General features: G+C 41.1%; 2 protein-coding genes across 3 annotated transcripts in view; one reads left to right on the top strand and one right to left on the bottom strand.

The window, feature by feature from the left end:
- The first annotated feature begins 1659 nt into the window (after nt 1–1659).
- Nucleotides 1660–9391, top strand: znf277 (zinc finger protein 277). 2 transcript variants are annotated; one of them, XM_028431058.1, is made up of 12 exons: nt 1660–1711; nt 2041–2257; nt 2463–2551; nt 2674–2756; nt 2861–2952; nt 5387–5497; nt 5839–5971; nt 6070–6137; nt 6325–6421; nt 7968–8010; nt 8233–8407; nt 8871–9391. In XM_028431058.1, exons 1-12 carry the CDS (start codon nt 1684–1686, stop codon nt 9052–9054), a joined length of 1320 nt encoding a protein of 439 aa, XP_028286859.1. In that variant the 5' UTR covers nt 1660–1683; the 3' UTR covers nt 9055–9391. The 2 variants fall into 2 exon arrangements, with proteins under 2 accessions (XP_028286859.1, XP_028286861.1); XM_028431060.1 differs by having other exon boundaries at nt 1673–1711; nt 2044–2257.
- Nucleotides 9392–19003: 9612 nt separating this feature from the next.
- The window catches only part of LOC114452113 (neuronal acetylcholine receptor subunit alpha-7), a 49298-nt gene continuing 44820 nt past the window's right edge, over nt 19004–23481 (bottom strand). Inside the window, exons 7-10 of the mRNA XM_028431232.1 lie at nt 23101–23295; nt 22045–22131; nt 21616–21725; nt 19004–19579 (exon numbers count right to left, since the gene is read on the bottom strand). Of these exons, the coding sequence (XP_028287033.1) occupies nt 19004–19579; nt 21616–21725; nt 22045–22131; nt 23101–23295 (968 nt within the window). The remainder of the gene's footprint in view (nt 19580–21615; nt 21726–22044; nt 22132–23100; nt 23296–23481) is intronic.

Raw genomic sequence — 23481 nt, 5'->3', positions numbered from 1 at the left:
GCGGAGCCCTCATCAGGCTCATAATGTTTGAAGATGTTTGGATAAAGTATACGGGCGTGAGAGCCGTCATCAGATTTGGTGAGCCACAGAGGCCATGCCCTTTAAGTTAGAGAAAAGCTTTTGATCAGCAGGTCCTTTAGGTGACCTCCACCAAATATCAAGTCAATCGGGCGAAATCCCTAGGAGGAGTTTGTCCGCATAGCAATGGTGTAAATCGCCAAAATTGCCAACTTCCAGCCAAGATGGCGGACTTCCTGTTTGGTTGAGGTCATGGTGGCAAGAGACTTTTTTGTGTCTTGGTATGATACTGAAAATTTTAGTATCTATCAGATACCAGGTAAATACAGGTCCAGTATTGCTGATACCGATTATTATTATTCATTTCATGATCATCGTTTTTTTGCCTTCAATTAGTTGATCAAGATTAGGAGAATAATTACACACAAGAAACATTTGTTAAGTAAATCAAGCTGCAAACAAAAGTGCAGAAGTGTATAACTTTGAAATCAACTTCACAATCATGTCAGCGATGCTCCTTGTGATAGCCATGGCTCTTTGTGAATCTTGTTTGCAATACGCGCTGGAGGGCTGCTCAACTGACCCCAAACCTGCGGAGGAAACTGAGAAGGACAGAGAAGGCTGGACCACACTGGACTATGTAAACCAGTATATTGATATGCAGTATATTGAAATAAGCAAATTATAAAGATTTTTGTATATGTTTGAGTTTCTTGTAAATGTTGTTTCTCCATATCCAAGGTTAAAGAGGTGGAAACAGTTATACATGCCAAAGTAACAATGAAAAATATTCAGGCAGTGTTCAGTCATAAAAAAAAAACTGATATGCACTTTGTTACACAAGGGAGTACTGATTATGTTTGTGAGAATACATATGTGGACATCATTTTTTTCAAAAGGAGCTTCATGTTCAATGATAATATTTGGTTATTATATGTATTGGTTCCTCCTAAGCCCAAATAGTTAGATGAAATCTAAAATGCAAGCCATATCAAAGCTTGGGTCGTAGGAGGTTAAAGTAAAAGAGTTTTATAGCACTATGTGTATTTTTCATTTATAGCATGCAAGGTTACATTTTACTTTATTTTATTTTCATTTTCTTCTGCTGTTGTGGGTATATGTGTAATCAATCAATCAGACAGAAGTGCTCTCACAGTCAGCCTGACTGCAGGAGGGTAGGATGGTCTGTTTGGGCCACCCAGTGGTCATTTTTAGTTACACCTGAATCATACAGAAAGACAAAGCTTACATCCTGTACTTATATAATTCCTTAAAACAAGTGTTATCAGCTGAGCAATACAAACAGATGCCCTGAAGACCCATGAAAGACCCTATGAAAGCTAATATGATACTTTTGTATTAAGATGAGACAGTACAATTCATTAATTTATGTATTTATTTGGGGATTTTGCCTTAGCTGTGGCACTGTATTTACCACTCATATCCTGCTGCATTAATGCACTCAGAAATTAGCATGCGCACATAAATAGTGATACCTTTTTGGTTCTGTGCTAACTAAATCAAATTAACATTTCATTTGGTCTAAAACACTTGAACGCGTCGCATTGTGTCCGTGTTTACCAGAACACCACGAAGGCAGCGTGCGAACAGTTCTCACCTTTTGATTGGTTCTGGATAGGCAGTGGTTACCACGTGACATCAAATATGGCTGCCAGCGACAGTAGTAAATATGGTACGTTACAGATTTTGAGGCAGTCAATTATGAATGAAATGAATTTGTTGTACAGGTGTGGCCAGATTGTTAACTTGCTTGTAACACACACACTGTGGAGCCGAACAAAACTCAGTTTGTTTTAGTCGGTAATGATGCTAAACGCTCGCGGCTACATGGCTATGCTAGCAGGCTAAAGCTACTCAGCTGCCTGCTTCCCCTGAAGTAACTACTTAGATTGCAGAGCAATCAAACTTTAGTTCTTCGATTTTTTTTCATTCGTAATACTTGCTAATATACTTGCTACATATCCATACATGGTGGAAATAAAGTGGCTTTGCCTCCTTCAGCAGGTAAGGACAGTATACTGGAGCCGCTTTGTTTTCCTGAGCAACCAGCTGACGGCTCCAGCGTTCCCAGCCTGCAGAGCAGCAGCTCCGAGCCGCTGGTCTGCCTGTTCTGTTCCGAGTCCATCCTTCAGACGCAAAAAGACGTCCTCCTTAAACACCTGCTGCTGGAGCACAAGCTGGTGATTGCTGATGTCAAACTCATTGCAGACCTACCAAAGTAAGAATCACGTGGTTGAAAAAATCTGAGCTAAAACTCAAATTTCATCACCTTCACTGTATGCATTCGTTCATGTCTCCATCAACAGTTGTGTGCATAGTAAAAAAGTGGTGTATAGAGATTGTAAAAATATAAATTGTTACATATCTATATGAGATCAGGTATCTAGATAAATGTCTGATGAATTCCCTAATGCCTATATCAGATACATGTTGTACTGGAAGGGCAGATTCCTGGAGCAGCCAGTCACAGACTTCTGCAGCGTAATCAAGACCAACTCTACTGGCCCAGTTGGTGAGTGAAGTTGTATTTGACAGGAGCACAAACCAGGATTACTGTGCTAGGATAATATAGAACTAGGCTGTATGTGATGGCAACTGAAATCCAGATCATTTAAAGCTTGCCTGACCTTGCAGAAAAACAGGAGGACTACTTCCTGCTGTGTGATGTCCTTCCTGAAGACAGAATCCTCAGAGAGAAGCTGCAGCAGAAACGACTGGTAAGCATCAACACAGTGATTTACAGTTCTCAGACATGGATCGGTGACCTATTTACAAAACTCATATGTTGTTGGGGATCTTCTTCTGTGGCTTTTATCTACAGGATGACGTGTTGGAGCAGCAGCAGAGGGAGAGAGACGACAGCAGCTTCCATCGTCTCTGCATGTTCTGCAGTGAGGAGTTCATTGGAAACAGGTAGCGCACACATACAGTGGTTTTATACAGTGTCGTTCGACAGTATTCAGCCCCATTTTTTTGCTATTTTGGTTGCCTTACAACCTGGAATTAAAATGGGAGCTTGTATCATTTTATTTACACAGCATCCCTACAACTTTGAACATTCAACATCTTTATTATTCTGTTACAAACAAGAAATCAGAAAAACACACAAAACTATATTGTGTATATTCACCCCCCCCAAAAGTCATCAATTGCAACTGCCGCTGGGATTTTTTGGCCCCAGCTCTTTGAAATGGATGGTTTCTACTGGTATACAGCAATCTTTAAGTCATACCACAGATTCTTAATTGGATTGAAGTCTGGGATTTGACTAGGCCAGTCATTCAAATGCTATGTGTGTGGATGCTCTCATTCATCCAGGTCATGTCCTGTCCAAGAGTTTAAATTAGGGATGTCCCGATCCGATCACGTGATCGGAAATCGGGCCCGATTACGTGATTTCAGACTCGATCGGAATCGGATGTTACCTCCCGATCAGGACTCGGATATATATTTATCAGGGCTCTCAAAGTTAACACCTTCTGTGCAGGGTGGCTCTGTGTCCTGTAGTGTAGGGGTATGACTAGGCCTGTCGCGATAAACAATAAATCAATTCATTGCACGATAAGTTACGTTTTTCGGCCGCGATAAATGCATGTTGGTTTGTTTTCCTCTTTCTCTCTCTCTCTCTCCCTCTCGCTGCCAAAGAGACTGGATGACAAAAGGCGTCACTCCGGTGCGTCGTAGCGTATAAAGGCCGTCGGACTTTATATGGCCCGCGGCTTCTGTCTTAAAATGTGTCAAATCAACAGGTAGTTCTTATTTTTTTAACTCATTGTGTAACGTTTACGGGATGTTGTGAGCAGACCACGGTCAGCTCGCTGTCTGCGTCGCCACGGTGCGTCACAGCGCTGCAGGGCTTGGACGTTACAGCAACACAGAGAGCTGTGAAGCTGCTCAACACCGTTTCAACACTTTGCCACAATTCACCACGACACTAAACATGCTCATGTATAGAACCTGCTATCAGAGAGAGTCCGCCTTGTACGAGTGAAGTTCTCTGCCTTCTCACTGGCGGCACTCGCTGCAGCGCCACCCATTCTAGTTCTCTTGCCCAGTCCTCTGGTGCCATCTCTGCTATCAGTTTCTATGTGTTTCTGTCTACATGGTGGCGTTTGTTTCACTGCAGCTGTCTGCAGCGGCCTGATGCGTGTACACACATGCAAATGCAAACGCGTGCGCACACAAGCACACGTGCGTACAGGTGAGCCCACTCCCAGAGAGTGCGTGTTGTTTGGCTCTGTTGCTCATGACGTGCTGGTTGGTTTGACTTAACTCCATTGACTATACTCAGATAAGCCATGGTAATAGGCCTACCACTACTCATAATAATAATATCAACAATAATATTAATATCATTAATAATAACAATAATAATAATAGTGTTGATGATTGAGGGCCTTTAAGTGTTAAATGTTCTTTAGAAATTAAAGTTAATTGATCTTTAAAGGGTGTACTTGCATTATATGTCGTTATCATTATGTTAGTTGAACATGGTCTCAAAACGACAATATTATCGCTCATCACAATAATTTCTCTTGGCAATGAATCATCCAGCAGAATCTGTTATCGTGAGAGGCCTAGGTATGACAGTTGCTTTTGATGTGAGGTCTCGATGAGCTGCTGCGTGTCTGCAATCCTATTTACCGCCTTTATAGAGAATCTTGAAAGTATCGGATCGGGACACGGTATCGGCAGATACTCAAAATCAAACGACTCGGACTCAAAGGCAAAAAAACCTGATTGGGACATCCCTAGTTTAAATGGAGGCAACATTCAAATATTCTTAACTGTTGCTTTAGCAGTATGCCAAGGGTCATTGTCCAGCTGGAAGGTGAACCTCCAATCCAGTTTCTAATACCTGGAAGTGTTCTGAACAGTTTACCAGTTCCCTCCCAGTGAAAAAATGGCATCACAGCAGAATGCTACCACCACCATGCTTCATCAGTGGTGTTCTTGGGATGATCAGAGGTGTTGGGCTTGCAACACACACAGTCTTCTGACTCATGTGCTCCTATACTATACGATCAGGTCAGATCAGGACCAGATCAGGACCTGCTGCATCTGATACTGCAGTTCTTAATGACTTTGACCTTGTTTTTTTCTTTGCAAAATGAACAAATCAAAACAAGTGCCTAATGCTTTACATAGTCCTTTTTTACATATACGGTGCTAGAATTAGAGGCTTTTCATCTATCAGTATATATTAAAATAAACCAATATTCTGGTATCAGAATGTACATTGAAAAATAATTTAAAAAACCTTCCCAAACTAATCATGAAGGATAGACACGTTCTCCACTTCCTGCTTAAACATGAAATATAATACATCACATCTTTGGTGTTTCAGGTCATCTCTGTTGAACCACATGGCCAGAGAGCATTCCTTCAGCATTGGACTGCCAGACAACATCGTCTACTGCAACGAGTTCCTGGACACCCTGCAGATCAAACTGGACAAGTAAGAGTATAAGTCATTATATGATATGTAGAGATATTTGGATATTTAGACTGAAAATAAATTGCTCCATTAATAAAAAAAGAAACCTGCTTAGTAAATAATTAAAGTCACTAAAAGTACTAATGTGGATGAACCAGTTAAGAAAAAAATTAATATAATTGATAAGATATAATAATTATATAAAATACACTTTGACAAACCAAAAATTACTGTTACTAACAAAAAAAGAAAACGGCAAAGTCCTCACAGTGGAGATATTTTTGTTATCATATGTTATGAATCTAGGGATTTACTACTACTTTGTATGAGTGATTTTAGTGTTGCTTTTCTTCTCCTGGCAGCCTGCAGTGTCTGTATTGTGAGAAAACATTTCGGGATAAAACCACACTGAAGGATCACATGAGGAAAAAAGCTCACCGTCGCATCAACGCCAACAACCGCGAATACGACCGCTTCTACGTCATTAATTATCTGGTAAAAAAAAACTCTGTCTCGGCTGTGTCTCAGGATAGGTGTCAAGGCATGTTGGTTTTTTAGTGTGTGATCTTAAAATGTCTTAATTCTCCTGGCAGGAACTGGGAAAAACTTGGGAGGAGGTTCAGAGTGAAGATGACAGAGAGCTGGTCGATGATGAAGATGAGTAAGTATTCTCAGCAGAAAGCAAAGCATGTATTAACCTCTATACACCTGATCTCTCTACATTATTGACCTAGCTTCTTGTTACTGACACATCTAAAGTAAATCTAACACTATCACAGAGAGATACACAATACCTCATGTGTAAAATGGCTGAATCTGTTTGGTTTCCCTCTCTCTATTTTCTGCAGTGATTGGTCGGACTGGCAGGCTCACCCGGTTTCTGCTGTGTGTCTGTTCTGTGATCATCAGTCAGACACAATGGAGCAGGTCTACGCACATATGAAGGTAGAGAAACACACACTGTTTAAACTTCAATGTAAGACTCAAGATTAGGAGCATTTATTCAGCAATTCAATTCAATTCAATTCAATTCAGTTTTATTTATATAGCACATATTACAATCAGACATTGTCTCAAAGCGCTTCACAGAGCACTGTGGCAAGGAAAAACTCCCTTTAAGAGGAAGAAACCTTGAGCAGGACCCGTCAGCTTAAGGGGGAACCAGTCCTGCTGCTAGTCAGAGAGGATGAAGGAGAGAGAGAGAGAGAGAGAGAGGATGAAGGAGAGAGAGAAAGAGAGAAGCAGACATGATACAAGCATGATACAGTACAGAGCAAACATGACAGCAAGATGAAACAGTGATTATATTGTAATAGATATCTATATATATCGTTAGTCCATAAGTAGGAATAGTAATTTGGTAGCAAAGATGAGCAGCAGGGGCTAGTGAAGTCGATGAGCACAGGAGAGATCAGGGGCCAGACTGCAGGTCAGTATGCAGGTCTTGAGACCTGCAAAGAGAGAGAGCGAGAGCGAGGCACAGAACTACAAGGAAGACAGTAAACACAGATTATGAGACGATATTACCAGTATGAGCCAGACTAAGGAGAGTGGAGGAGAGGTCAGAGGGTGAGGGGGAAACTGCTCAGAGGATCGTGTTTGTGCCCCCCGACAACAAAGGGCAAGAGAGACTTCACGGGCCGGACTGCAGGTCAGCATGCAGGTCTTGAGACCAGTGTGAGCCAGACTAAGGAGAGAAAAGGAGAGGTTAGAGGGTGAGAGGGAAACTGCTCAGTGGATCATGTTTGTGCCCCCCAACAACGTAGGCCTAGAGCAGCATAGCTGTGCTACACACTAGGTCTAAGGCTAACTGTACGCCTTACTAAACAGAAAAGTTTTAAGTCTAGTCTTAAAGGTGGAGCCAGTGTCTGCCTCTCGGACCCAGATTGGTAACTGGTTCCATAATAGCGGTGCCTGATAGCTGAAAGCTCGTCCTCCCATTCTACTTTTATGAATCCTAGGAACTACTAGTAAACATGCACTCTGAGATCTGAGCACTTGACAGATCAGACAAAACGGGATAAGCAGCCTTACAGATGACCACATCATGAATAAACCACTTTAAAACATAGGATTTACCCCACAAAGGACAAAACATCCTAATTCAAAGTAAAGCTAAACCATATTTACTTATTCCTAGTGAAAGAAAGTAGCCCTTTTTGTCAGTTAAACTATTTCACTGTTTAATTAAAGTAAATTCAGTCAGGATTACATGCAGGGATAGGCCTGCTTACATCAAATCAGAAATTATTTCACTCTTACCTTGTCTTTGCTGGGTGCAGCTTGCAGCTTACAGCATACAGCTACCTGTGTTTACACCAAACATCCTTCCAAAAAACAAAACAAAACAAAATGGAGGAGTTTCAAATATGAATGCATAGAGGAACATAAAAAGGAACACATCTATATGCCTTTTTGTCTCACAGTGTATGATGAATATCAGAGTGTCATGGGACCTGAGGTAATTTTGATGTTTGAAATTTCTTTTTAGGAAGCCCATGGCTTTGATCTCCATAACCTGAAAACAGAACTCAGTAAGTAAAACCTCGTGGTAAAACACATTTTTATACCCAAGTGCTGAACACTCCTCTGTAGAAGGAACCAGCAATGTGTCAAAAGAAAAATTCAAACCATTTCAATCAATACTGCAAGTTTGACGTTTGCCCATAAAATAGCAGTTAATGTGTGTAGTGTGGCAATACACTTGACTGCTAAACAAATGGAAAACGTAACAGTTTTGGTGTATCCTTCCTCAGACCTTAAGTTCTACCAGCAGGTAAAACTGGTGAACTTCATCCGGCGACAGATCCACCAAAGCCGCTGCTACAGCTGCCAGAAGACATTTGATTCCAGAGAGGATGTACTATGGCACATTGTGGCTGAAGGTCACGTCATGAAACTGCCGGAGATGTCCACTTGGGACCAGCCTCAGTAAGTCCAACACACCAGTTGTTTCCTGTCTGTATGTTGGCTGTGTGTTGGCATTTTTTAGGTTTAAATTCTTTAAAATGCAAATTTAAAGAGGAGTATTATAAATAGATATCTCAGAATTGTTTGCCAGTACCAAAGTTACACATTAGCAGCTGTTTCCACAGTAACTGAGAAAACATGCTGTCAGCATGTCAGGAGAAGCAAACCAGTTTACATCAATTTAGTACAAAATGACCTCAAGTCCCTAATCCATGACTCCAATTTACAAACTCTACAGCAACCTTATGCCTGCTGGTTGCATTCCTCATGTAATAGGAAATTTAGTTCTAAAGACTGAGACCTTAAAAATCCCAGACACACTGGGCGGAGTGGATAAATCACCTTCTATATAAATACAAAAACCGTACTAGAACACACTTGCATGCAAAGTAGAACTGAATGTTTGATTTCCATTGCGCCACAGGTACTACTTCCCTACGTATGAGAACGACACTCTCCTGTGCACGCTATTTGACAGTGATGAAGGCGATGAGACACATCAGAGCGAGGATATCCCAGTGATTGCGGAGGACATCTCCGACCTCAGAGCGCTCAAACAAACCAGTGTCCTCAACCAGCTCCTGAAAAACAGAGGATCTAGCAGCTAAGACCTTTAATGGACTAATTCATCCTCACCTTTTACTCAACATCCCTGGTGCATCTGGGCAAGATTTTTCTGAAGACGATATAGCACTTACAGTGCTCTGTGGAAAAAAATACTGGCCACTGATTTCTATTCAGACAGTAAAAAGGAGCAGAATTGTCTTAATATTGACTTTATTATTTAAAGTAAACTTGTTTTTTTACTGTAAAGCCTACAGCCAGTGAGTAACAGTACTTGTGTCCCAGACTGCATACCAAAACCCTGAGCAGTGACACCTCACAGTGATTCATAAACAGAGAGCATCTTCTTTTGTGTGAAATATACCTGCAGCTGAAAACGGATTCATTTCTGAGTTGTTATTAGCCGGTGTGATTTTCTGCGTTGCTTTGCCGAGTGAAACCTGCCATATGCTGCCGAACTGCAGCATGCTCAGAGATTACACCACGTCAAATTATGGATACATTGCAGCGAACTGAGATTACAGCGAGATTACAAGCCAATTTATTTTAAATGGACAACACACCCTGGGATTTTTCCCTGAAGCTGCCAGTGTCTATATCATACTAAATGCTATCACATACCATCAGAGTTAAAAATGACAAAAAGCACTGTCTACCTTTTATCTGATGACATTAGCAGCCATAAGCTATTCATGATTGTATCTGCCTAAAACATGCATACAGTAAAGTATGGTGATTATTATTTATTTATTTAATTATTTTACCAATGAAGTAAAGCTGCTCGCAATATCAGTTTACCTTGGCGTCTCCACTGAGGCATGGCTGCAGGAGGTGGGTGAGTTTAGAGTTCCTGAACGGGATGTGGAATCAATTACACTTCAGAGCCCCAAACATCGGGAGGAGGAACAAATGATGTGGCTGTTATTCTAGTATTATTTTTGATTCTCACTGTCACACACATACACACCAATAGTGGCTAAGCTGTGTGGCAGCTTTAGGCTTTACTGTTTTTTTATAAACATACTTCAGTAGAAAGTGGTGACCTATATCATACCAATAGAGGGCGTAATCCTTTATGTTTCTGTACCTGGAAAGAATGAGATATACTCATGTTTTTTGCTGCAATCAATAGAACGACAACTGACAGTTTTAAAGGGTTGGAGATCCGTTCAGAATAGAATTCTCTTGGGGTTGTATATAAAGATGGACATCTGCCACTGCTCATCGCACAAATTACCTTGCTGCTGCCATCTTGACAAAAGATGTTATCCTGAAACCAAAGTCTGCGCATTGAAGCTGCATGCAACCTCCAACTTTTAGTGGAGCTCGCCTGCTCTGTTCTGTATCTCTGCTGCCACAGCCTTATGACACATACTGCTGAGTTCAATGGCTTGTTCAAAAAATGTAAACGTGGGAACAAACCGCATAGGAGTAATGGTTTATACAGCCTGTGTCATTGCTACAACTAATTAAATACAAATAAACAAAAAATGAACCTTTATTAGCATTTAAAGGGATTATAACCCTTTATGATATTTTGCCATCACGTTTGAGAAGCAATCATGTTGTCCATCTACATTGTCCACCAATACCAGGGAAGAATATAAATCATATTATTTAATGTTTTTCTCAATGTAAGTGATCATATTCAAAGTTAATATGCTCCCTAGCTACAGATGTAGATATCAAGTCTTTGTCATCCTCAGGTGGCAGATCTACAGGATACATGTCCTCTGAGCAGGGGATTAAACATCTACAACTGCCTGAAGGCAAGCAAAGTTGTGGTTTGACCTTTTTGTTCAGTTTTCTCCAAAAGGAGGTGCCCAGGGTGCATCCTAACTAGATGCCTGAACCACCTTAACTGGCCGCCCTCAATGTGGAGGAGCATCGATCTTGATCACACACATGTGTCCACACTCAATCCAGCTTAACCCGGCTTCTTTGTTGTCCTCCAAACTGCTAGTGGAACATTGTAAAATTTAGACCATTCAGGCCGCAGTAGGAGAGTGAGCGCAAATGCGTTTTTCCTGTCTATACTGACAGTGCTTTAAAAACACTCAGAGCAGGAAACATGTGGGACAGCCAATTTTATTTTTGATTTCATTTATTAAACAGAACATTTTTGCAGCATGTTTATTGCATTTTAATTATTACTAATGTCATAATTCCCAATTTTGTGTTCCTTTGCATCCCGCCCTGATTCTTCTCATGTGTGTTGACCTTTGTGTATTTAAGTCTTGTGCTCCCCTTAGTCAGTTTGTCCTGTCTTGTCCTGTGCCTCCAGTGTCTTCAGCATGCACTTTGTCCAGGTTTTGTTCCTTTGACCTTTTGTTTAATACTTTGTTAGTTTCATTTGTTTTGGTCTGTCTGAAATTGGGTCTTTCTTTCCCGAACTCAGCTAACCCTAACCCTAATCCTCCTGCTGATGGCCGGGCGGGTTTCTTGCAGCTCCTCCCTCCCTCCAGTCCATCCTGCTTGGAGAGAATTTGGTGACTGCTGCATCTTTTCTCAGGGCAATTCTGGGCGCCATCACTCAGCCAGTGTGGTTTGCCTCGCCTCGGGTCTATTTAGACCAGCTCTGCTCTCATGCCGTCCTCTGACTGCCAGAGGCTATGGAAATGACTCTCCTACGTCTCAGTGGAGACAGAAGAGAATGTTTCCAATGGGATGCAGGAGAGGCTGTGTGTCCCCAACGAGACACAGAGGTGCCTTTCCGGGCCATCAGGCTCGTTTTGGCTGCTCCCCCCAAAATAAAAAATCAAGTCATACCCCAATTTTTTATTTTATTTAACATGACGATGAAAACCTGCCTTTTACTCTGCTAAACTAGACTAAGCTAAGCAGAATATTAGAGAAAAAGCAGGTTATTAATTTATAATGTTCATAATTCCTAACCAGAACCGCGAGCCTACCCCGACATTCCATATAACTCTCAGCTAACTAACCCTAAGAGTCACCTCTCCAATCCGTGATGTAAACCAAACAATGAATTCTGTCATCCTCATACTAGCAATGAGCCCAGTCCACAGCTGGACAGAAGCCATGTGCTAATGCTAATGTGTGCGTATTGTAACGAGCCAAATAAGTAGGCTCGTTATAATACGCACACATTATTTAGCTCATTTTAATTAGTACATATGTGTACCAATTAAAATGAGCTAACTCATGTGTGCTCATTATTACACTTAGTCTTAGTGGTAAACTAAGACTAAGTGTGTGCAGATCAGAATCTGTCTGCCAAACTTGTGGCACCCCTCCCTTCTCGTGCGCCACTGTCCCTACAGCAGCTACTAACGGCCAAGCTACCCCACCCAGCTGAGTGGTGGCATCCCTTACCCTGCCCCTTTCTGACCGCTCCCTCCATGGAGACGCTGTGGGATGTCATGTCTCATTGCCAGGTTTCCAGAACATCCAGACTATGACTTTTTAACACATTTCACAAACCCTGTTAACCTGTTACCCTGTTTTTGAGATGCAGCAAGTCCTTTGTAAAGCCCAATGGAACACTTTTTAGTGGGTTAGATTAGGACAGATGAGCTCTGAGGAGACTCTGATGTGACCTGATTGATGCAGAAGGTACACTGATGGGACTGCCTCACTCAGTGTTAATTGTTGCATTTGACCTCTGTGTCTCTGTCTCTGCATCTAGTTTTCAGCTCTCCCAGCTTTGCCTGAAATGAAAAGCAGAAGAAACAATAGGTTTGGAATCCATTAGTGTATCTTAACTTCGCTCAACCAGCCACATCTGCATCATTAATAATATCAGACAATGTTAATCTGATTGGATCGATATTATGTAGATATTTTTAACAGAACAGCAGCCATCAAAACTACACACAGACAGTAGAAACTACAAAAGCACACAGTGTGACTAATGAACAGATTTTCTTGTCAGCAAAGTAAATGTCCTCAGAAACATCAAGTTTTCAGCTGAAATGTTGTTTCTAAAGTTATTAATAGGGTTTACTAATGTGATGGATGAATTGTGTTTCAAAGAAAGTTTTAGAACGTCATCTTCATTTTAGCATTTTAAGTTCTGATTGTTACACCAGGACTTTTCCACTGTCCCACAGGACAGCTCGCCGTGATTGTATAGTGGTTAGTACTCTGCGTTGTGGCCGCAGCAACCCCGGTTTGAATCTGGGTCACAGCAGGTTTTGAAATTCTTCTTAGTGAAAATAGAGACTTTACAGGAAATAGCATGATAGTGTGCAAATTAGTAAACTGTGTGGTACTGTGTGGTACTGCATGTCTTTAAAGGTACAGTGCTGCACAATTGCTCATGAAAGCCAAAGTAAACAAAACCATAAAAACTGCTTACACAGTTGAATTCACTTTACACAATAGGTGTGTGCATCAAACACATAGGTGAGGCTAATCAACTGTATCTGGCTCAAACTTGTTATTTACAGCGCCACAATATCAACTTATTTTTATTCAAATATATATCACTTTCTTTATATCTTGCAGCATTGTAAGCTCAGAAGAGTATCAGAACTGTTACTACATGTTACTACATGTACTAAATATATCCATCCATCCATCCATCCATCCATCCAAACCTCCATTCATCCATCTTCAAAACTGTTTATCCGGGGCTGGGTTGTTGGGGCAGCAGTCTACAAATTCTTTGTTGTATTAACATTTCTTCTTCTACTTTCTTCAATGTCTCACATGTAGCCTACTGCCACAAATTGTCCACTAGAGGGCACCACTAGTATGCACAGTGCATTGTTACCATTTCACTACAGCAGTGTGTCAAAACACTGCAGCAAACATGTGGCATGACAACATAGATTCTGATATTTTCCCTGATAACATACTGGATGTATATGAATATACATGATGGTACTTACATAAAACTTTAAAATATACCACATAAACCTTTATGGCATTCAGTGTGAGCAGCAAAGTAAGAATTTCATTGTACAGGGAAACCAGTTTCTATACTGTGCATATGACAATAAACACTTTGAATCTTGAATCTTAGTGCTGGACCTGTCAGAGATTAGTCTGAATCAAACAGTAAAACAACACTGTTCATGTTCAGGAATGTGTGGTGGGAACTGAGGTGTTAACAACACTATGATGAACAATGAAACAATGTTGTGCAAACTATGTTGTTAATGGTAGATCAGATCCATGTAGACATGTAACCACACACCACATAAGCAATTACATTTAGTAAAGGGTTAAAGTCATCTTGGGGTCATGTACGGTGGCTGGGAAGGCCCACACAAATGCAAAACCCACAAAACGAATATAAATCCCACAACACAAATGTCTTATGCTTACACTTTCACAGTACCTCCTGTCAATAATGCTTAATGCAATAATAGAGAGTATATTAATATAAAAATATAAAGGCAATGATCCACATTATTCATTTGTGATAAACACAACAACAGCAATATTGAAAAAAATTGAAAGCTGGTGACTTTCTCTTGAATTTATAGGTTTTGTGTTTGCATAGCCCTTCTCAGCCACACTGTGTATCATGTAAACTGTGCCTGGCTGACTTCATTGCTGCACAGTCTGGATCGTTCTTACTTTTGTGTGAAATCTGGTTTCAGATGAAAGTGTGAGCAGCTGGTGATGCCAGCAGATATATTGTGTCCCGTCTGGAGTGGTAAAATCTTCACTGATTGCCTCTTTGAAACGAGATGGACTCTTTTTTTTCCCTCCCCCTGGCAGCCATGTGGCAGTCAAGTGTTGTTGGGTGAATCACTGTCACTTCAGAAGGTCACTTTAGTATAGTCACTGCACAATGACGACTATTTGCACTGTTTACTCCATCTTGCACTACTTGCACACGAGTACCACCTCACCGATCCATGTGGTACCTGTTACATTATTACATTATTACACTGTTCCATTCGATCATATAAGGGTCTATGTTTACCATTTCATCTGCACAGTATTTTATGTTCTGTTCATTGTATGTCTGTTATGCCATGTCTGTCATGTAAATTTAGCCTTACTGTAGTTTATTTACTTAATTTTATCTTAGTTTTTATCCTATTGCATGTTAATTTTTATATGTTCTTTGTATGCACCAATCACTGAGGCAAATTCCTAGTAATGTGAACCCCCTTCACTTACATGGCAAAAAACATGATTCTGATTCTGATCTTCTGCTCTGGCTTAGTCTCCACAGCAGGCCAGATTAGAAATGACACAATAAAAGAGGAAAGTAAACAAGTTCCCCCTGAGAACAATCTAGAAAATTACCCTCCATCCTCCCAGACAGAGAATATTGAGTCGTACTCCTTCTCTCAGCCAATCAGCTTTTTGTGGCGTTTTTATCTGAATGGTCACAGAACATCTGCTGCTTTCTCTGTCTGTCTCTCTGCTGCAGCAGTCTTTGCCAAATCTCGGATTAATCCTAGTTTGGCAGCCACAATTTCTTAAACAGAAACAAAAGCTTTTTGTGTCACTTTAGAAGGTAGATAATTCATCAGCTCATCTAAAGACATAAGTAACCTGTTGTTTTGTGTAAATGTTTCTGTGTGGTATGTTTGTTTTATGTGCAGTCCTGCGTGGAAACCAGGGCCAACCAAGGATATTTGATGCACATCTAGGTGTTACGGTATAAAAGCTCAGAGCAGCAATACAGTAAGTCCTGTTATAGTAAGAAAATATTTTACATTTGTTTTTGGATAAAAACCTCATATGTGATAATAATAGTGCATTTATATAAATTTATTTAACAGATTAAAGATTTTTAGATTACTGATTGACTATATACATGTAAATTTGTGTCCATTTCTTATGAATGCATAAATTTGAAGAGGAAAATTTAGCCCAAATGTCATCTCATTATATAGTATATAATATATGTGCATATAAGAATATATACTGTATGCAATATTTTATATTTATTATTTTCTAAGGACTGCATTTGTAACAAAACCCAGATAGATAAGTAGAAGCTGGACATACTTTTTACTATTTTAAAGAAAATTCAAACAATGTATCTCCAAGTCAGTCACTCTTCTGTGAAATCAGCCTTTCGAGTTAGGACGTCAACACTGTTTGTGAATCAATTTCAGCTGCTGTTGTGTAAATGGAACAGACAACAGATAGAAATGAGAGGCAATTATCAAGGCAACCCCTATAAAGGAGAGGTTCTGCAGGTGCTGACACTGACCATTTCTCTGTTCTCATCCTTTCTGCCTGATGTTCTTCTCACTTTTGCATTTTGTCAGTGCTCTCACCCCTAGAGGAAGCATGAGTGTCTACAACCCACACAAGTTGCTCAGGTAGTGCAGCTCATTTAGGATGGCACATCAATGAGAGCTGCAGCAAGAAGGTATGCTGTGTCTGTCAGCACAGTGTCCAGAGCATGGAGGAGACACCAGGAGACAGGCCAGTACACCAGGAGACATGGAGGGGCCGTAGGAGGGCAACAACCCAGCAGCAGGACCGCTACCTCCTCCTTTGTGCAAGGAGGAGCAGGAGGAGCACTGCCAGAACCCTGCCACATGACCTCCAGCAGGCCACTAATATGCATGTTTCTGCTCAAACTGTCAGAAACAGACTCCATGAGGGTGGTATGAGAGCCCAATGTCCACAAGTGGGGCTTGTGCTTATAGCCTAACACCGTGCAGGGTGACTGGCATTGGCATATTGATGCTATGTACTGGCCTGCCTGTTCCCCAGTCCTGAATACAATTGAGCACTCATTCCATCCACCAACACCATTGCACCACAGACTGTCCAGGAGTTGACTGATGCTTTAATCCAGGTCTGAGAGGAGATTCCTCAGGACAACATCCACCGCCTCATCAGGAGCATGCCCAGGTGTTGTAGGGAGGTCATACAAGCATGTGGAGGCCACACACACTACTGAGCCTCATTTTGACTTGTCTTGAGGAATTTCCAATCAAGTTGGATCAGCCTGTATGTGATTTTCCACTTTTATTTTGAGTATGGTTCCAAATCCAGACCTCCATGAGTTAATAATTTTGATTTATATTGATAATTTTTATGTTATTTTGTTCTCAATGTGTTCCACTATGCAATGAATGAAGATTTTCAACTGGAATATTTCATTTATTGAGATCTAGGAGGTGTTATTTTAGTGTTCCCTAATTTTTTTGTGTATGTTAAATATGGACTGGAGTCAGGACATGATTAGCTTAGAGTCCAAATTGCTCCTTTTGGCTTTACAAGAGTGCCATGATGAGTAGAAATCTATCTGTAGCCATTCATGTTTTTTATTTGTTTTTTTTGGTAGCTGGTTTTAATCTAATTGAATTATCATTGCCCAGTTCCATACTTACCTGACTTACCTGGTTCTAGGCCAACAACAACAAAAATGAGGGACACACACACACACACACACACACACAAAATTCTACTCCAATTATTTTCTTTTTAATCTAACTCACCAAATAAATGAACAAACCCACAAGGTGTGTGAACACAAGCAGACGTGTTCTGTAGACAATGGTTCAACAAAGCTAAGCAGAGAGAGAGAGAGGAGAGGAGAAGGGGTGGTGCTGCAGTCCACACCTAATGTAAAACAGTGAAGTCATCCAATCTGACAGATAATGTGGGGAAATCACAGTTTGGCAACTGACTGGACAATATTCAACTATTGAGTAACCGGATAAAAATCAAGTCTCGCACACAAATACAGTATTCTATGTAAAGTGGGCCACCTAAGCTCCAGTGCAATTATGTCGTCTTTGTACAAAATTGGTGATGAATCTAAGCAGGGATGTTATGCAATTTTAGATACATTTGATTTGCATAAAGTAAAAGTATTACTAAGCTTAACCATCCCACATTTTAGCATGAGCAGTCCCACAATATGGCAAACTCAAGGCTAATATACTGTAGTTCTCAGACTATAAAAAGTGTCTTTTATGATCATATAAGATGCTTATATAACTCAAATAAACTCATGTAAAAATTGCATAAGTGTCCCACATTACTCATTCTACTAAATCTTATATTCCTTATATTTACGTCCTCATGAAAAAAGGTCATGCTTGGTCATTAATGCATCCACATATGTCACATGGTTACATTTATGTGAAGGGAACATATGGCAGTATTGTAGGATGACATCATCCGAACATAGGATGGATACACTTGTAAAAAAAGGAGGTAGGTTGGAGAATTGAATCATGGCAGACTTTCACTAGGAGTCCAATAGATCATGGTTGAATTTGGCATAAAAAGTAAACTGTGCTTGAGCTTTTGCATAAAAAACAGGGTAGGTGTTTAAGTAAAGATCATCTTAAACCACACAAATTCCAAAACACATTTTTTGGCTATCATTGGGGCCAGTTCAGGGGACACGTGTTCAGTTTTCAAGGGCCAAAATACCAACCTCACGTTACGATTTCCTGGTGAAGACAGCTGCATTACTGTATTACTGTGGCAATTTATTGAAGAAGTGACCAATATGACAGATTAAAAATGTATACTTCATATAATTATCAATGACTAGCTTAACCACATACTGTATAAGGTTAGTAAACAGTGTTTCTGGAATTAATATTAACAGATCCCAAAGTACTATACTATATTTAGTTGCTACATTGTTTGAAGGAAGATGTCTTCTGACACATGTGGTTGTTGGTCAGAGCAAACACAAAATAATGTGTAAAAAAAGATAGATCAGTGGTGCTTGGTCTGAACTACAAAAATGGTTTGGAGACATTTCCAGTCCACCATGTTTATCAAACAGCTCCCACAATACTGTGAGTGGTGTTGATCTGCTGAAATTATTTATTTGTGTCTGTTGTATCCATGATTACACATTGTATAGGATATACATTCCTGTCATCACCAAGAACAAAATCACATAAAAAAAATGATGAGTCCAGGGACCCAGCCGTAATCCAGGTGGAATCCATTGTACCTCATTCTAAAAATCGATACATTTGTGAGAGAAGGAAATTATGGTAATTGATATATGTGCTCTGGTTTGCATATGGAATTTGTTGTATAATACAACATAGACAGCAGTTAGGCCAGTCAGTTGAAAAAGTCTTTGGAGATGGCTTCGACAAAGTTGGGAGCAGACATGAGGATGCCGATGGTGCAGAGAATGGTGAAGAGAGAGAATGCCACCAGACAGAGCCGATCAATCACAGCTGCAGCAAACTTCCACTCGCTGCACACCGTCTCCTCCTCATCCTGCCCCCGGAAACGCCTGGCAATGTATCTGACCTCCTCTAGAATCAGGTTCAGCTCCACTTCCAGGGTGGAGCTTCCAACCACTCTTCCTGTGGCTCCAGCCCCAGCTCCCGTTCTCAGCACATCTTCCTCACCACTAATATCACCTGCCACAAAGCGTGAGCAGAGGAGCTCCGGTTCGGTAGGCGAGCCGTAGTGCAATCCCTCCATGCCGCGAAAGCCGACGTAGAGGAGGTTGCCATTGGTTACCTGTGGGTGATGACGCAGTGACCCCTGGCTGACACTGAGCTCCAGGCTGGACAGGCTGCTGCGATGGTGCTTGGTGCCATTGTGACATGCAAGGCGGACCTTTGATTTGCCAGGACGCCGCATCCGCAGGAACCAGGCACACCAGTTCAACAAAATCACTCTGGTCTAAAGAAGAAGAAGAATAGTGATTTCATAACCATTCATGGCCACCAGTGTCTATTATTTTAAACTTAACATTTTGGGTGTTATTAATGAAGGATGTAAAGTTGGAGACAAAATGATTTCTGGAGGTCTGTACAAAGTAAAGTAAATAGGGCTTTCTCATGGGAAATACTGGTAAAAAAAACAGCCCTTAAACAGCCCTTGGAAAATATTTAAAAAAAGAATGACATTTTTATAGGGAAGCTAAACATTGTCACTAATAGTGTCACCAACTGTATGCAAAAAAGAGGGCACATGCAAAGCAATGACAAGGTAAATTGCCTTATTAACATTTGAGATAATGAGCATACCGTAAAACTTCAAATAATAGCCGAGCCCCGAACTGACGCCGGTCCCGTTTACAGGCCCGGTCCGATTATGGATTTGGACAAATAAAGGCCGGCCTTAATTATATGCTGGGTCGGATTTTAGGTAGGTAAGTAAGGTAAGGAGCAAATATACAAATGTAGCTCTCAGCGTAAGTTCAATCAGGAAGACCCATCTCCCATCATTCACCATTTATCCCTATCCGCTTCCTAATCTTTCTCCCTCTATCCCTCACTCCTCTGCTCCCCCTCTCTTCCGCTCTCTTAGTCAGGTGCTTAATAGAAAGCACCTCCCTCACCAATCAGCTGTCGCTTTCCATCCCTCTCCTGACCAATCACAGCTTAGCACGAAATTTAAAAGTCTTCGTCTCTTCTCTAGCTGTCTTCTGATCGAACCCGGCAACCCTCCTCCACCCCAAGCACCACCAGATCCACGCCAGTAAGGCCTCCTATTTCTTGCCCTCCAGCTCTCCACCACCACCAGGTCTAGACCCCAGGGGGGATCTTATGATCCAGCAGCCTCTCCTCATGCGTTTTCCCCCCTTTCCGGATGTGGTCTTCACGATGGGGTCTAGGACGCCAATGCACATTCAAACTTTGTACTTAATAAATCTTTCTCATTCAGTTCGCTGAGTCTCTCATGATTGAACTATAAATATAACAACAACAATTTATGCCAACGTGTGACGATGTCATGGAGACACATAAACAAGGCTAAAGAAATGTACATTGAGATTAATAATGGAAGGGATGTGGACAACTTTTCAGATAGTTCTGGATGGCTTTTTCAGAATAATTAAAGGCCTGCCCCAAATAGCCACCTGTCCCAAATATAAGCAGGGACAATTTTTGTAAGTCCACCATATACTGGTATGCTATTAAACAACCCACTACAGCAAACTTTTTTTCTTCAACAGTATACAGGATACTGACAAATACAGGCACATTTAGCCAAGTACCCTGCAATGTTTTGTATTCTAGCAAAGTTAGGATGCTCAAATTGCTCAAATGTCTAATCAGGAGCTTTCTAACTAGGTTGTCACCATAGCCACAAGCCTTTTTTTCTGACTCAAATGGATGTCAAATTGAGTGAAGGTGTTATTATGGTATGACGCCTTCAGCAACATGGTCCACTGAGTCCTCAGGGTGCATGGTGTCCAGTTGGTGGGTTTCTAGACTCTTTCACAGAGCCTGACAGATTTGTCCTCTTAGCCTCACTGCTTCACCTTCACGGCTCAACAGTCAGCCTTCATCTTCCTCAGCAGGGACATTCACATTCATAGCACACATCTCAGCAGGGCACTCACCTCCACACTTTTAACCCTTACACACACGCTAGCTCCCTTTGGGAATCTGAACAAGAGAACTTCCATTAAAGTGGAATTTAGTTTGAAGGTCATATGTGTATGAAGCTAGATTTGCAGACTTTTCCTTAAAGCAAATCAGCTCTCAGAGAAAAAAAAAACACTCGCTCCTGCTTGTTAAAACACTCTGTTATTACCTAGAAACTCAGTACAGCTGACTCTACACTATGTAGCCTAGAACATACATGCCTCCCACAGAGAAATGACCCCACACTATGCATAATTAAAAGGATCAGGTTCAATCAGGTTCAGCTATGCATAATACCCCACACTATGCACAATTAAGAGATGAGTTGGAGGACTGACTGACCCATTGTGGCATGTGTCCTCCATCAGGGTCGTGGTGATGATACTGCAGAACCAGAACTGTGGCGATAACTGACAGACCCACGATCACCATGGTTGTGGCAAAGTACTGTGCTGAAACAAAAAAATCATTGGTTTTTTCATCAATCAATCAGTTTAATTGTTTGTTAATCCAGAAGCCTTGCAAGTTAATGGATTATTTTTTTTTTTTTGGGGGGGGGGTATTAAATGGTAAATGGTCTGTACTTGTATAATGCTTTTCCAACCACTGGGAGCAACTTCAGTGTATTGCCCGGGGACACATTGGCCTGCAGCCAGGGCAGGGGATCAAACCACCGACCTTATGGTTAATGGACAACCACTCACCTCAGCGACAGCCATCCCCACAGTCATTAAAGATAAAGGATAATGACATTATATGCAAGAGGCTCACCTATAAGCGGAACAGAGTCTGATGTTGCAGGCATAATCTCAGCTACCAGCAGCATGAAGACGGTCAGAGAGAGCAACACTGTGATACCTGTAAGAGGAAGTGAAGATACGACGATCACACCAGATCAAAACCAAACACAGAAACACCTCATACACACTGTCAAGCACGGTGGTGGAGGACTGATGGTTTTGGACTTGTTTTAAAGCTACAGGATCTGGACAGCTTGCAGTCATTGAGTGGACCATGAACTCCTCTGTATACCAGAGGACTCTAAAGACAAATGTGTGGACATCTGTCTGACAGTTAAAGCTTGGTGGTAACAGCACATCAGCATATCTAGGGGTCAGTAGGAACATACTCATTAGAATGATTAAGCTGCTACACTGCTCCCATGTGTGATGGGGTAAGGAAGTCAAAGGTCAGAGATTTATAGACATCTTCTCTTCCTCTTACACTTTTTAGATAAAAGGAACTAGATCAATAATAGTAACCAAACAAAAACAGAAAGAAAGCTCATTAACACACACAAAGCTTAATCAGCATCACAATTGTGTGTCATAAAACTTGTATATGAGCTTGTTCTTTCTCATTCTTTCACATTTTTATTTCCAAACAGCTACTTTACAAAGTGTTGTGGGGGCTCAGGAGAGGCAGGGGAAGTGTTTTTCTGCATCTGTTGGTACTGTCCCCTGGAAATCTAACTTGAATCTACTGAGACCAGACTGACTGGCTGGTCAGACTAGTTATCTCTTGCTAAGTCTCCTCATCCTTCCATAGAGGACAAGGAATAGTGGACAGGAGATCAGGTTGTCATGTTTTTGACTCTATCCTGCCTTGACTGACTCCTATACTGCCTTCTGCTGCCACGGGAGGGTCATCAGCTCACCTTTGCACTTGCCATCTTGCTCTTGTAATGACCTACCTCCCTTTAACCCTTCATTATTTCTCTTCCTGTCTCCCTGATGTTTGAGTCCTCTTCCACTGTTTTGTGCATCCACATAAGCATAAACCTTTTTGATTCTACAAACACCTAGTCAGCATCATTAAAGCCCTCACCTAGGGAGATCTTCTCTCCGGAGTCAGCAGGCAGCAGGAAGACGAGGAGAGCAAGAGTGGAGATAAGTACACAGGGGATGAGGAGGTTGAGCCCATAATAAAGCGTCCTCCTCCTCATCACCACGGTGAAGGTCACATCAGGGTATGGTTCCTTGCAGCAGTCGTAGAAACGCTCATTTCTCCGACCAGGAACCTCTGTGAAGAAAACATCAGTCTGAATTTACCATATTTGGTCAATCATATAATATAATAATTACACACATTTGTGCCAATTGATACAAAGTGTAAGAAATACAAGGAATTTGACATTTTCAAAAAATAAAAGAGGTAAGGCAGAGATCAAAGAACCTGACAGATGTTAAGATATCTGGGTTTTAATAA

This window comes from Parambassis ranga, chromosome 19 (genome assembly GCF_900634625.1).
Source record: "Parambassis ranga chromosome 19, fParRan2.1, whole genome shotgun sequence".
Classification (NCBI taxonomy): domain Eukaryota; kingdom Metazoa; phylum Chordata; class Actinopteri; family Ambassidae; genus Parambassis; species Parambassis ranga.
Note: the sequence above shows the minus strand (reverse complement) of the source record. Positions and strands in the feature narration are given on the sequence as shown.